The following is a 15504-nucleotide window of genomic DNA, read 5'->3' as shown; positions in this document are numbered from 1 at the left end:
CTGGAGCATTTTTTTGGATTTTGGCAATGAATGGGAAAATGTAAAAAATGCTTTTTTTTTCACTTTGTTTGTAAAAAAAATCAACTAAATCCAGTATAAATCTGAAAATGTCTACATTTATATCAAGATCTGGTCCTAGAGCATAAACACAAAGTGGAACGAACTTTCTGTCTCATACACACACGCACACACACACACACAAACACACACATGTGTGTGACTGCAACAGAGAGCATTTTTATAGAAACTGGCAAATAAAATCAACAAAACTGGCATAAATCTGAAAAAATTACATACATAAATGAAGGACAAGTACTAGAGCACAAATGCAACATGGAACAATCATGAGAAAGAGAGAGAAAAGGGCAAATAAAAGAAAGATGAAAGGCAGCTTAACTTTTGCATAACTTCCCTATGGACCTCTAGTGGATAATGTGGTCATTGCACTCTCTCTCTCTTTAACTATAATTCCTAAAGTTTTTCCACAAACCTACAGATGGCGGTATTCTATCCCTAACACATAGAGCAATGTCCAAAAACTATTTATATTTATTTAAGATCATCATTCAAGTGATTTTTTCATAAAAAAATTATTTTTAATGAGCCAATTTATGACATAGTTAAGTATTTGTGCAGTAAATAGGTAAAAAACTACCAAATACCCACAAAAACACAGCATAAATGTATAGTTGAGAAGTAAATAAAAAAAATGATATATAGTTTTCCATGTAAAAAAATTATATTTCCTTATGCAATCGCTCTGTAAAAGTCTGGGGTCTATCTGAGCCCAAGGGACTCAAACGTAAACCCTACTTGAGGGGCGATTAAGGGTTAAATAGGCGCTATCTTTACAAATAAACCACAGATTTCAGCTTTAAACAACTACATTCTCGACTGAACTACATTTCGTGACACAATAACAGTAGTATTTTTTAATTTTGCGGCCGCACACAACCACCGGAAAAGCGCAAAAGGACGTGCGTCAATTTCTCTTCTAACTCTTGCTTTTACGCGTGTCCATCTCGCTTTGGACGCGCGAATGCATTCAAAGTTCAAGCGTCAAACTAGACGTGAATTTGCCGCTCTATTCACGTTTGGTTTGAACGCAGCATTAGTGTTAGTGTTTTGCGTATCTATGGCAACAAGACTTTTATAACGTGAATCCAGGATCGCTGTCGTGAAACACTTCAATGTTTCCCTTACCTAAGAGAACCGTTTAAGAGATTATATGCAACAGCCTTAAGTTATTCTCTTAGGTAAGGGGAAATCGCCCCTTAAGTTCATACTTGAGGGAAAAACTTAAAGGGTTAGTTCACCCAAAAATTTAAATTCTGTCATTAATTCCTCACCCTCATGTCGTTCGACACCCGTCAGACCTCCGTTCATCTTCAGACACAAATGAAGATATTTTAGTGTAAAGCTGATGCTGAGAAAGGCTTCAGATAGGCCTCCATTGGCATTCAGTACATTTACACTCCCAAGACCCATAAAAGGCACTTAAAACGTCGTTACAAAGTCCATCTCACCACAGTGACTCTACAATCATTTTACGATGCAACGACAATAGTTTTTGTGCGCCAAAAAAAATCTAAATAACACCTTTATCCAACTTGTTCTTGTCTTCCGTGTGCCTCCACGACGCATGCGCGAGAATATGACGCAGATCTGGCGTTCGGGAATCCATGAAATGCTCACTTTAACCCCATTTTGAGAACTACACCGAGACCTAAAGCACGATCAATGTAGAATTCAACAGCTTAGACACGCGCGTCTTCCTCTGCTTGTAAACAAATCTCTTCTGGGTCATGTGTCCGAACGCCGGATCTGCGTCATATTCTCACGCATGCGTCGTGGAGACACACACGGAAGACAAGAACAAGTTGGATAAAGGTGTTTTTTTTATATATTTTTTGCGCACAAAAACTATTGTCGTCGCATCGTAAAATTATTGTAGAGTCACTGTGGTGAGATGGACTTTGTAACGTCGTTTTTAGTGCATTTTCTGGGTCTTGTGAGTGTAAATGTACTGAATGCCAATGGAGGCCTATCTGAAGCCTTTCTCAGCTTTCAACTAAAATATCTTCATTTGTGTCCGAATATGAACGGAGGTCTGACGGGTGTCGAACGACATGAGGGTGAGTAATTAATGACAGAATTTTCATTTTTGGGTGAACTAACCCTTTAAAGTGCTTTATGCAACCAGGCACTGGCCTATTAGTGTTGATATATTCAAATGTATAATATAAATACGCACACGTATATTATTGTGGCCGAGCTGGGACTGATGTTCTGTGTGTGGTAGGCTGGAATCGTGCCGCTCTCCTCCGGATGGTTCTCCCGGTTCCGCTGTGGAAGAGGTGACCGTGTCCAGAAGCGCTGGGCCGTCCGGTCGGGATCTGGGCTTCTGGTGCCCGCTCCAGCTGAAGACCCGGCCCGGCCAGGGCGGCTCCTTCCTCGGGGCTCCAGACTGCGCCCCGCCCTGCCAATACATGTTCCTGACGCCACAGGAAGTGCGGGCGGCCAAGACCTTCATCGGCGTGTGCTCCGCCCTGTGCCTGTGTGCCACGGTCTTCACCTCCCTCACCTTCCTCATCGACGTCCAGCGCTTCCGCTACCCCGAGCGGCCCATCATCTTCTACTCCATCTGCCACAGCTTCGTCTCTCTGGTGTATTTCGTGGGTTTCCTGCTGGATGGCGAAGCGGCGTGTGTGGAGCCGAGTGTGGCGGGTCGCGTGCCCACAGCCGTCCTGGGGGCCCAGAGCCGCCTCTGCTCGCTGCTCTTCATGCTGCTCTACTTCTGCTCCACCGCGGGCATGGTGTGGTGGGTCATCCTCACCATCACCTGGTTTCTGGCCGCCGGGCCCAAGTGGAGCTGTGAGGCCATAGAGAAGAAGGCGGTGTGGTTCCACGCGGTGGCCTGGGGCGTCCCCGGGGCCCTGACGGTGGCGCTGCTGGCGCTGGGGAAGGTGGAGGGCGATGGCATCAGTGGCGTGTGCTTCGTGGGGCTGTATGATCTGCCCACGCTGCGCTGGTTCGTGGTGGCGCCGCTGGCCGCTGGGGTTCTGCTGGGCCTGGCGCTGCTGCTCGCCGGGATCGTGTCTCTGAACCACGTGCGTCAGGTGATCCGGCACGACGACCAGGAGAAGCTGAAGAAGTTCATGATCCGCATCGGCCTGTTCAGCGGCCTGTACCTGCTGCCCCTGCTGGCGCTGCTCGGCTGCCACCTCTACGAACAGGCCCAGCGCCACAGCTGGGAGAACAGCTGGATCAGCCGCCACTGCCAGGAGTACAGCATCCCCTGCTCCAGCCAGGTGAGGGTGTGTGTGTGTGTGTGTGTGTGTGTGTGTGTCACAGCTGGGAGAACAGCCGCCACTGCCAGGAGTACAGCATCCCCTGCTCCAGCCAGGTGAGGGTGTGTGTGTGTGTGTGTGTGTGTGTGTGTGTGTCACAGCTGGGAGAACAGCCGCCACTGCCAGGAGTACAGCATCCCCTGCTCCAGCCAGGTGTGTGTGTGTGTGTGTGTGTGTGTGTGTGTGTCTGCTGTAGAGCACTGATGCCGAGCGGCCCGAGCTCGCCCTGTAGTGTGTGTGAGTTGTGTTGAAGCGTGTGTGATGTTGAAGTGTGTGTGTGATGTTGTAGTGTGTGATGTTGTAGTGTGTGATGTTGTAGTGTGTGTGTGTTGTAGAGCACCGATGCCGAGCGGCCTGAGCTCGCCCTGTTCCTCATCAAGTGTGTGTGTGTGTGTGTGTGTGTGTGTGTGTGTGTGTGTGTCTGCTGTAGAGCACTGATGCCGAGCGGCCTGAGCTCGCCCTGTTCCTCATCAAGTGTGTGTGTGTGTGTGTGTGTGTGTGTGTCTGCTGTAGAGCACTGATGCCGAGCGGCCTGAGCTCGCCCTGTTCCTCATCAAGTGTGTGTGTGTGTGTGTGTGTCTGCTGTAGAGCACTGATGCCGAGCGGCCTGAGCTCGCCCTGTTCCTCATCAAGTATCTGATGACGCTGGTGGTGGGAATCTCTGCTGTGTTCTGGGTCAGCAGCCGGAAAACCTGCTCAGAGTGGGCGTCCTTCTTCAAGAGGACACGCAAGAAAGAGTGAGTCAAGTCAACTTTATTTATATAGCGCTTTTAACAATGCAGATTGTTTCAGAGCAGCTTTACAGTGTTAAACAGGAAAATAATGCAGCATTATTTTATTCAGCCGTTCTGGAGAAAACGCTGATGTCATCAGCTCTTATCAATTATCATACAGTGACAGTGTGGGCTTTAGATCAGTAATTAGAGCAGTAATTTAGTTAATATGGTTAATTTAGTTTAATAATTACATTTATTTGGATATTTAGTTGAAAAATGTAGTGTCCCCAACTGAGCAAGCCAAGCCAGAGGCAACACCATCTCTAACACAACTCGACTGTCTGGGCCTTTGCAAAGATAATTTTATGTCACGTTATCCACCAATGCATATCATTTACACAACAACAACAACAACCACCTGTCTAAAAACGTGTGTGTTGTGTGTTGTGTGTGTGTGTTGTGTGTTGTGTGTGTGTGTTGTGTGTGTGTGTTGTGTGTCTCTGTGCGCGTGTGTGTGTGTGTGTGTGTCTCTGTGCGCGTGCGTGTGTGTGTGTGTGTCTCTGTGTGTGTGTGTCTCTGTGTGTGTGTGTCTCTGTGTGTGTGTGTGCTGCAGCCCCATCAGTGAGAGCCGGCGTGTCCTGCAGGAGTCCTGTGAGTTCTTCCTGAAGCACAACAGTCGTGTGATGAAGTCTCAGCACTACAAGAGTTCCTCACACAAGCTCAAGGTCGTGTCCAAGTCCATGGGCACCAGCACAGGCGCACACACACCGGTCACCGGTAACCATGACAACACACCCGTCTCCACGGCAACACACAGCCACAGTGTGTGTGACCCGCCGGGTTCATCTGAACGCATGAGCTCGACCGCAGAGAGACGAGGCTCCGGCCGGATCAGCAGCGCTCACAGGTGTGTGTGTGTCTCACTCACTCACTCACTCACTCACTCACTCACTCACTCACTCACTCACTCACTCACTCACACTCACTCACTCACTCACTCACTCACTCACTCACTCACACTCACTCACTCACTCACTCACTCACTCACAGACACACTCACTCACTCACTCACTCAGACACACTCACTCACTCACTCACTCACAGACACACTCACTCACTCACTCACAGACACACACACTCACTCACTCACAGACACACTCACTCACTCACTCACAGACACACACACTCACTCACTCACAGACACACTCACTCACAGACACACACACTCACTCACTCACTCACTCACTCACAGACACACTCACAGACACACTCACTCACTCACTCACAGACACACACACTCACTCACTCACAGACACACTCACTCACAGACACACACACTCACTCACTCACTCACTCACAGACACACTCACTCACTCACTCACTCACTCACTCACAGACACACTCACTCACTCACTCACTCACTCACAGACACACTCACTCACTCACTCACTCACTCACAGACACACTCACAGACACACTCACTCACTCACACACACACTCACTCACTCACTCACTCACTCACTCACTCACTCACTCACTCACTCACTCACAGACACACTCACAGACACACTCACTCACTCACAGACACACTCACTCAGACACACTCACTCACAGACACACTCACTCACAGACACACTCACAGACACACTCACAGACACACTCACTCACAGACACACTCACTCACAGACAGACACACTCACAGACACACTCACAGACACACTCACTCACAGACACACTCACTCACAGACACACTCACTCACAGACACACTCACTCACAGACACACTCACTCACAGACACACTCACTCACAGACACACTCACAGACACACTCACAGACACACTCACAGACACACTCACTCACTCACTCACTCACTCCCTCACTCCCTCACAGACACTCACTCACTCACTCACTCACAGACACACTCACAGACACACTCACTCACTCACTCACTCACAGACACACTCACAGACACACTCACTCACTCACTCACTCACAGACACACTCACAGACACACTCACTCACACACACACTCACTCACTCACAGACACACTCACTCACAGACACACTCACTCACAGACACACTCACTCACAGACACACTCACTCACAGACACACTCACTCACAGACACACTCACAGACACACTCACAGACACACTCACAGACACACTCACAGACACACTCACAGACACACTCACAGACACACTCACAGACACACTCACAGACACACTCACAGACACACTCACTCACTCACTCACTCACTCACTCACTCACTCACAGACACACTCACTCACAGACACACTCACTCACAGACACACTCACTCACAGACACACTCACTCACAGACACACTCACAGACACACTCACAGACACACTCACAGACAGACACACTCACTCACAGACACACTCACTCACAGACACACTCACTCACAGACACACTCACTCACAGACACACTCACAGACACACTCACAGACACACTCACAGACACACTCACAGACACACTCACAGACACACTCACAGACACACTCACTCACTCACTCACAGACACACTCACAGACACACTCACAGACACACTCACAGACACACTCACAGACACACTCACAGACACACTCACAGACACACTCACAGACACACTCACAGACACACTCACTCACACACTCACAGACACACTCACAGACACACTCACAGACACACTCACAGACACACTCACTCACAGACACACTCACAGACACACTCACAGACACACTCACAGACACACTCACAGACACACTCACAGACACACTCACAGACACACTCACAGACACACTCACTCACACACTCACAGACACACTCACAGACACACTCACAGACACACTCACTCACACACACACTCACTCACTCACACACTCACAGACACACTCACTCACACACTCACAGACACACTCACTCACACACTCACAGACACACTCACTCACACACTCACAGACACACTCACAGACACACTCACTCACTCACTCACACACTCACTCACACACACACACACACTCACTCACTCACTCACAGACACACTCACAGACACACTCACAGACACACTCACAGACACACTCACAGACACACTCACAGACACACTCACAGACACACTCACAGACACACTCACAGACACACTCACAGACACACTCACAGACACACTCACACACTCACTCACACACTCACTCTCACACACTCACTCACACACTCACTCACACACTCACTCACACACTCACTCACACACTCACTCACACACTCACAGACACACTCACTCACACACTCACAGACGCACTCACTCACACACTCACTCACTCACTCACACACTCACTCACACACTCACTCACACACTCACTCACACACTCACAGACACACTCACAGACACACTCACAGACACACTCACTCACACACTCACTCACACACTCACTCACACACACACACACTCACTCACACACTCACAGACACACTCACAGACACACTCACAGACACACTCACAGACACACTCACTCACACACTCACTCACACACTCACAGACACACTCACTCACACACTCACTCACACACTCACTCACACACTCACATACACACTCACTCACACACTCACAGACACACTCACTCACACACTCACAGACACACTCACTCACACACTCAAAGACACACTCACTCACTCACACACTCACATACACACTCACTCACACACACACACTCACAGACACACTCACTCACACACTCACAGACACACTCACTCACACACACACTCACTCACACACTCACTCACTCACACACTCACTCACACACTCACTCACACACTCACACACTCACTCACTCACACACTCACTCACACACTCACTCACACACTCACAGACACACTCACTCACACACTCACTCACACACTCACTCACACACTCACAGACACACTCACAGACACACACACACTCACTCACTCTCACACACACACACACACACACACACACACACACACACACACACACACACACACACACACACACACACACACACACACACACACAGACACACACACTCACAGACACACACACACACACACACACACACACACACACACACACACTCACAGACAGACAGACAGACAGACACTCACAGACAGACACACACACACACACTCTTCCTGTCAGAGAGTCCAGATGCTCTCCTCATTATTGGCTGTATTGTGGTAAATCACAGCCGACGTGTTTAACAGCTTTTATTGCTTTTTGAAGGTCAACACCCAAAGATGAAGTGCTGGAGGCCGGCCAGAGCTCCGCCCACTGCACCAGCAGCCAATGAGAGCTCAGGGAGAGAGACTTCTGGCTCCACCTCCCTCGTTCTCTATGACTGATGTCCACAGCACTGGAGGTCATGTTCACTGACCGCTTCATGAACACTGATCAGACTCGCTCTTAAAGCAGGAAGTGACATCATACAGCCCCTCCCCCTGTCAGTCTTCACACAGCGCTGGATGAAAGTGAGGCTGTGAGAGACTGAAGGAGCTGCGGTTTGTTTATATTCATAACGAAGCTTTATGTTCATCATTACGCAGATGTTTATAGTTGCAGAAGCGCTGATAAGACTCTTTCCCACACGGGAATAAAGCGGAGGATGGGTCAGCTGACAGATGTGGATTATGGTTGTATTAATAATCAACTGTTATGAATTACTGACATATATTTGACTTTATAGCACAGTTTCTTAAAATAAAGTTCATAGAAAACCATCAATGCTGAGTGTTTTAGAGTTCTCGCCAGGGGCCGCATTCACAAAACATGTCATAATAATAATACGTTATATTAACGTATTATTAACGACGTGCCTTTCCCAAGCTCACGGTCACTGTACAAGAACACACACACACACACACACACACACACACAGAGTTGAGTCGTTGATGAGCTGTAGATTATTGTAATTAGGGTTGGGAAACGAGAACCGGTTCTTATGCAGAACCGAAACTGATTTTTGAAAAATACCAGAACCGTGCGAAATTCCTAAGTTTCGGTTCCGAAAACGGTTCTGGTGCAATGTGTGTGCGAAGCGCTGGAAGCGTATCCTTTAATAGCGAGTGACAGCCAGTGTTGCCAAGTCCGTGGTTTTCCCGCGGCATTGGGCTACTTAAACACTGTTGCCGCGGGCAGTGTTTCATGTCCGCGGGTTGAAGCAATTGTGCAGGTTTTGTTGTGAAAACCTGGCAACCCTGACTCACCTCATCATGAATATTAATTACGTTGCCTGCCGCTTCCAGGAGTGTAACGCAGTTCAGCCTGAAAGTCCTCGCGCTACACATTTACGGTTTTGCGTCAGATATTTTCTCGTTGACCACCAGCATGGCGAAGAGAAAGTCACAAGTATGGATTAATTTCCAAAGAATGAATGATAATGAAGCAAAATGTAACACATGTGAAAAGTTAATAACATGCAAAGGAGGCTGCACTAGCAATTTGACAAAACATTTGCTACAGCACAGAATCAACCTCAGCCACAGGCTTATACCAGATCTATAGTGAAAGGCATATATTATATATATATATATTTGTCTACCGTTGAGTCACCATGGTTTAGGTAAGCGTTTAGGCACAATTACCTTTGTAATGCTGAATTGCAATTTATTATTTACAAGTTCACTGAATAACTGAATTACTATTAAATTAATATACAACTAATTAATAAATATAACTAATAAATATAATTTATAACTTGGTTTTATTCAGAGACAGAGAGATAAAATGTAATAAGACAATTTCAGAGGTGTTCATTTGAAAAAAAAATTGTTGCAAGAATGGCTTAATACTGTAATATATGTACAGTACAGGACTTTTTGGACATTGCCAACCTGTAAATTAATTTTAGAGCAAGTAATAAACACAAAATGGATTGTTTGAGTTGCGTATTGTGCCTTTTTCCTTTACCACTATTTGTGTAATAGATTTGTGTATTGACAGGTTTAGGCTGCCACCTTGTGGGTCATTATTGTAATGAAAGAGTTTGTGTTAAGTATTGTTTTGCAAACTATGATTGAGCCAATGCGGCAACTGTAGTTGGAGTCTGTTCACGGAACTAAGAGAGTAAAGACGTGTTGCAGTAGTTCTGCTGTTTGTGTTTTTTCTCCCACACGATACACTACAATTTGTTTAATAATTTTAATGGAACCGGAATCGGAACCGGAATCAATAGGCGGAACCAGAACCGGAACCGGAAAATTTCTCACGATTCCCAACCCTAATTGTAATGCTCTACTGGGTGGTTGCCCTGCTCGCCTAATAAACAAACTCCAGCTGGTCCAAAACGCAGCAGCTCCAGTTCTTACTAGAACCAGGAAGTGCGACCATATTATCCGGTTCTGTCAACACTGCACTGGCTGCCTATTAAACATCGCATACATTTTAAAATCTTGCTTATTACTTACAAAGCACTAAATGGTTTATCTCCAGTACTTGAGCTCTTAACACATTATACTAGGGCTATCACTAACGACTATTTTTATATCGACTAATTTATCACACTCATTTTCAACAATTTTACTTAAAAACATAGAATTTAACTTGCAAAGTTTCAGTTGTGTACTATAAAAAAGTATAAATGTAAACAAGCCCTTGACAAAATGTAAAACTAAAAGAGTAAAAAGGTCAAAAGATACACAATTGTAAACCAACATAACAAAAAAAGAGAATATCAGCAAATACTGTTTATATAGAATAGTGTTGTCACGATACCAAAACTATGACTTCTATACAATACCAGACTAAAATACCTCAACCCTGATACTGAATCAGTACCATGGCAAAAAACTGTAAAAGAAATTTAATATGACAGAACTTATTATTCGTTGTTTTAGGGTTAAAAAACCCCTAAAACTCCCTTGTCCGGCGTTCCTGCCTCACACAGAATATGATATAATATTGATAATGATGAAAATGATCACAATAATCCGCGAAACAGGCGTCACGATCTGTCTGAGTGAAAGGTGTGTGAGACACTTCTGTTGCGTTCTTCTTCCTGAGCTGTGCGTATATATTTGACTGATATAAACTTGTGTCGCGGCTGATGTGAATGGTTTTCACGCGAACTATTTGCACACAAAATATTCGCTTTTTCGTTACGTGTCCGGTGTGAAAGGGCCTTTACCCAGTCAACTAAAAATATTGACGTCGACTAATTAACAGCGTCGACGCAGTCGATTGTATCGACCAATCACGACAGGCCTACATTATACTCCATCACGTCTCTAAACTCTGGCCAGCTGATCTGTGTGTACAGAACAAGCATTTAAATGGGTTAAAATAATGTTCTACTAGATGATAAGCAAACTAAAGGGTGCGACACGAGTGAAGATTTGGGAAAAGAAACGAGATGTCCATGTGCATTGGGATAAAATGGACTAGGCCTATTGTTAAAATTCATGGAAAATCGGGTGACCATCGCAAAACAGAATAAAAAGCTGACAAATCTTAAATTGCGCTCAGGCTCTCATTCGGCATGAACCCAGTGGAGGAGCCAGAGGTGTCCAGGTACATTTTTCGCGGCATATGGCGCGTCATCAATAGCGCAAACAGAGAGCACGTCTTCAACGGATATAGGCATAAAAGTGTGCCAGAAATATAGCAAGTATCATAGCAAACACAGTCGGCTATTAGTCTTAACCGAATGTAAGCAGTGGACATGTGAAATCGGATACATGTCTAGTGGATTCAACATTGTGCATTTGGTCTTAAAGGGACTTGTAGTTTACCCACTGACTTTTGTAGCTAGTTTTAACATGCATTAATCTATGTTTATCTTTGATTATTCAAATTCTGTACCTGAATACTGTTAGACCTGAACTGTTAGCACTGTTCTCACTTTATGGCTGACTGTTCACTTGTATTCAATAATGTTTTAAATTTATCTACTAGCCACTTGTAGTTTTTTGCTGTGGAATATCCGTTGGAATCAAGAATTGTGAAATTTCTACAATTTTGGTTGCTTATTTATTAGAATACAATATGACATCGGTCAAAACAATGAAAACAAATAAGTATTAGCCTACACATTATATTCTTTACTGTCTATGGACCCCCTAAACTAGCCTTGGCCACCCCATGTATAATGAACCCATAGCCTGTGTTTTAATGGCTGCGATGTGACCTTTAACTGCTCATTTATTTCCCTTGTAGGCTAAACAAAGCTTTGCGCTTCACTCCTGTGGTTATCAGGGCTCTCAAGTCTCACGCATTGGGCGTCAGACACACGCATTTCAACCCATTCACACGCCACACCTGGGCTGTGTTGGAAATCGCCCCCTATACCCTCACTCACTATGCCCTACTGATATAGTCCACTGATATAGTCCACTTTGAAAACGAGTGAGTGATTTCGGACACTAAGTGCGCCAGAAAGTTTGCCGTTTTTGCAGTTTGTGCTTGTGCTGTTTGGCAGCTCCAGTAATAATGAAAAGATTTATCTTGAACTCTGCCACGGAAACTAGCATGTAACCCTAATCAAACAATATAATAATAATTTTAAAAAGGATAATTTATACCTGTATGCACGATATTGCGCTGGAGCAGTGCGGTTCGGAAGATGGATGGATGATTGATTCAGCTGTGGGCACTATTTGAGGGAACAGCCATTTAGTGGTGTCCGAAACCATAGTGGACGTTATTAAGTGCACTCATTCAATCCCACAATGCACCGCAATAACGACTTTACAACCGATGTATGCTCGATAGCAAGAGAATACCCATAATGCACTGTGAGAGTCGTGCATTGAATGAATTCCCGTGTTTCGCCAGGAGATGGCATCGACTCACACACTTTTTAAGACGAATGATATTGGACCCACTCACTTTTATCGTCTCTAATTGAGCACATGTCTGTTTACACACCCTGATAAACACTAATTACACGCGTTAGAAGCTTTATTTTTCAGTTCCACACAAGTAAAGAGTTATAGGGTTAACTTTAAGCTTGTTGGCTGGTTTTTGGAGTAGTGGAGTAATGAGAATGAGGGCACATAAGGCGAATCGGACAGCGGTAAGTTCATTCGTTCAGGGCGCGACTCTCACAGTGCGTTGAGAGCGTTGAGAGTACACTACACCATCTGGCTGAGAGTGAGAGCGATTCAAAAGCATAAGGAGTCTTTTCTCGTTTCGAAATGCTCTTGCGGGATTTTGCTGTCATTCGCCGATCGGGCATCGAACCAGCATATTCTCCAGCACGTACATCTACTGGACACTCGTTATTGCAGTGCATTGTGGGATTGAATAAGTGCACTCAAATGTCCACTATTGTTTCGGACACCACTACAAATGGATGTTCACTCAAATAGTGCCCTATTTAAGGGTATAGGGGGCGATTTTGAACACAGCCCTTGTATTTCTCCGGCAGAGAAATTTCCAGAATGCCCACCAAGATCGCGATGCTATTAGAGGAATCAAGTGAGTTCCACGGCCCAACCATGCACCAGCCAATCAAATAAAAAATACAGCTACTGAACAGCCAATCAGAAAATAGCATTGCTGTATCCGGGTAAGATTTAGATATTCCCGCAACAACAACGTTTACATTCTGCCACCTACTGGTGGTTTAGTTTAATGTTTTCTTTCCAACATTTCTTAATTGTATATTCAAAAATATTCTTAATTGTATATTCAAAAATATTTAAAACAATCTCATAACATTTTTCAGTGTAAATGATTTAATTTGATTGGCAACAGCCCTACAGTGTCTTATTCTAATTTAATTTATAGATCACATTTAAGAATATAAAATGAAAGCTGAAGTATAGCCTATATTTAATAAGATTATGGGAAAATGCCCTTCATAAAAGGTAAAAATAACAAAGATATGCAGATTTAAATATCTCAAAGCTGATTGAACACTGGTGAGAATATTGCTTCAGAATAAATTATATTTACAACACAGTAAATTCTGAAAAAAAATATTCCAAATTATTATGGATTATTAATTTGCCTCTTCCCTGACATCTTTCTTTGAAATAGAGAAATGCAAGAATTAATACTATGCACACACACACACACACACACAGAAATGTTGAATTACATTAAAAAAATATGATTATTTATTTATTTATACAAATTAGTGTCATTTTTCAGATCAGAACCTCGTCCCCACCCAAACCCCTGCTGCCGTCGCCAAAATCTTACTCTGAACTCAGCTCAAAACTTGAGAGCCCTGGGTAATATTTACGTGAAACAGCATTCACATACAAAACACTGGGCTAGTTAAACAACAAAATTATAGTTTTTAAGTAGAAAATAGTATTTGTATAAAGAGATATAGGCTGACCTACGCCTGTCTAGTAAAGCCTTGACGTTGGAAACATCGTCTCGAGTGTGGATTATTGCGCTTTTAAAAACTAATTTATCATCAAACACGGCCCAACAACTACACCAGAAGACACACACTGGCCGTTTCTCAAGACCGAGTACGCAAACTTCTGACTTTAGAGGCATAACTTTAAGGTTACTTTTATCATGTAAACTACCTGGCGGAACGCGATATTCATCCCAGTGTGTACAGGCCTTCAGAGTAAAAAACAACAACAAAAAAACACTCCTAATATATGAAATATATCAAAGAGCTAGTGTTCAATTCAATTCAAATTTATTTGTATAGCGCTTTTCACAATACACATTGTTTATGTTACTGTAGTATAAAAGGTATTTATAATGTGAATGTTTGGCTAAAGAGATGCGTCTTTAATCTAGTTTTAAACTGGGACAGCGAGTCTGAACCTCGAACAATATCCGGAAGACTATTCCAGAGTTTAGGAGCTAAATGTGAAAATGCCCTCCCTCCTTTAGTGGACTTAGATATCCTAGGAATGACCAGAAGCCTCGAGTTTAGTGATCTTAAGGAGCGCGATGGATTGTAGGGCGATAGAAGATCCGTTAAATACACTGGAGCTAAACCATTTAGGGCTTTATAGGTCAGTAGCAATACTTTGTAATTGATACGGAACTTAATAGGTAACCAGTGTAGAGATGATAAAATTGGTGTTATATGATCATATTTTCTTGACCTAGTAAGAACTCTAGCAGCTGCGTTTTGGACTAACTGTAGCTTGTTTATTGATGATGCAGGACAACCAGCTAATAAAGCATTACAGTAATCTAGTCTCGAAGTCATGAATGCATGAACTAACTTTTCTGCATCAGAAATAGATAGCATGTTACGTAGCTTATCAATGTTTCTAAGGTGTTTCTAAGGTGTAAGCATTGAAAATGCTGTTCTTGTAACATATGAAATATGATTTTCTAAAGACAAGTTGCGGTCTAATATAACACCCAGGTCTTTTACTGTAGTGGATAAAGTGACAGGACATCCTTCTAAGTTAAAGTTGTATTGTGAGAGGTTTTATGGGCAGTTTTTTGGACCAATAAGTAATACCTCCATTTTATCTGAATTTAATAGCAGAAAATTACAC

At 44.1% G+C, this 15504-nt stretch overlaps 1 protein-coding gene across 1 annotated transcript in view; it reads left to right on the top strand.

Moving 5' to 3' along the window:
* The window catches only part of fzd6 (frizzled class receptor 6), a 15727-nt gene extending 5573 nt beyond the window's left edge, over nt 1-10154 (top strand). Inside the window, exons 4-7 of the mRNA XM_079836404.1 lie at nt 2303-3311; nt 3939-4087; nt 4680-4973; nt 8303-10154. Coding sequence (XP_079692530.1) covers nt 2303-3311; nt 3939-4087; nt 4680-4973; nt 8303-8369 — 1519 coding nt within the window. The 3' untranslated portion in view covers nt 8370-10154. The remainder of the gene's footprint in view (nt 1-2302; nt 3312-3938; nt 4088-4679; nt 4974-8302) is intronic.
* Nucleotides 10155-15504: the final 5350 nt, after the last annotated feature.

The sequence above is a fragment of the Gobio gobio genome (genome assembly GCF_949357685.1).
Source record: "Gobio gobio genome assembly, chromosome: 15".
Taxonomy (NCBI): Eukaryota; Metazoa; Chordata; class Actinopteri; order Cypriniformes; family Gobionidae; genus Gobio; species Gobio gobio.
The sequence above is the reverse complement of the archived record's forward strand: the minus strand, read 5'-3'. Positions and strand labels throughout refer to the sequence as shown.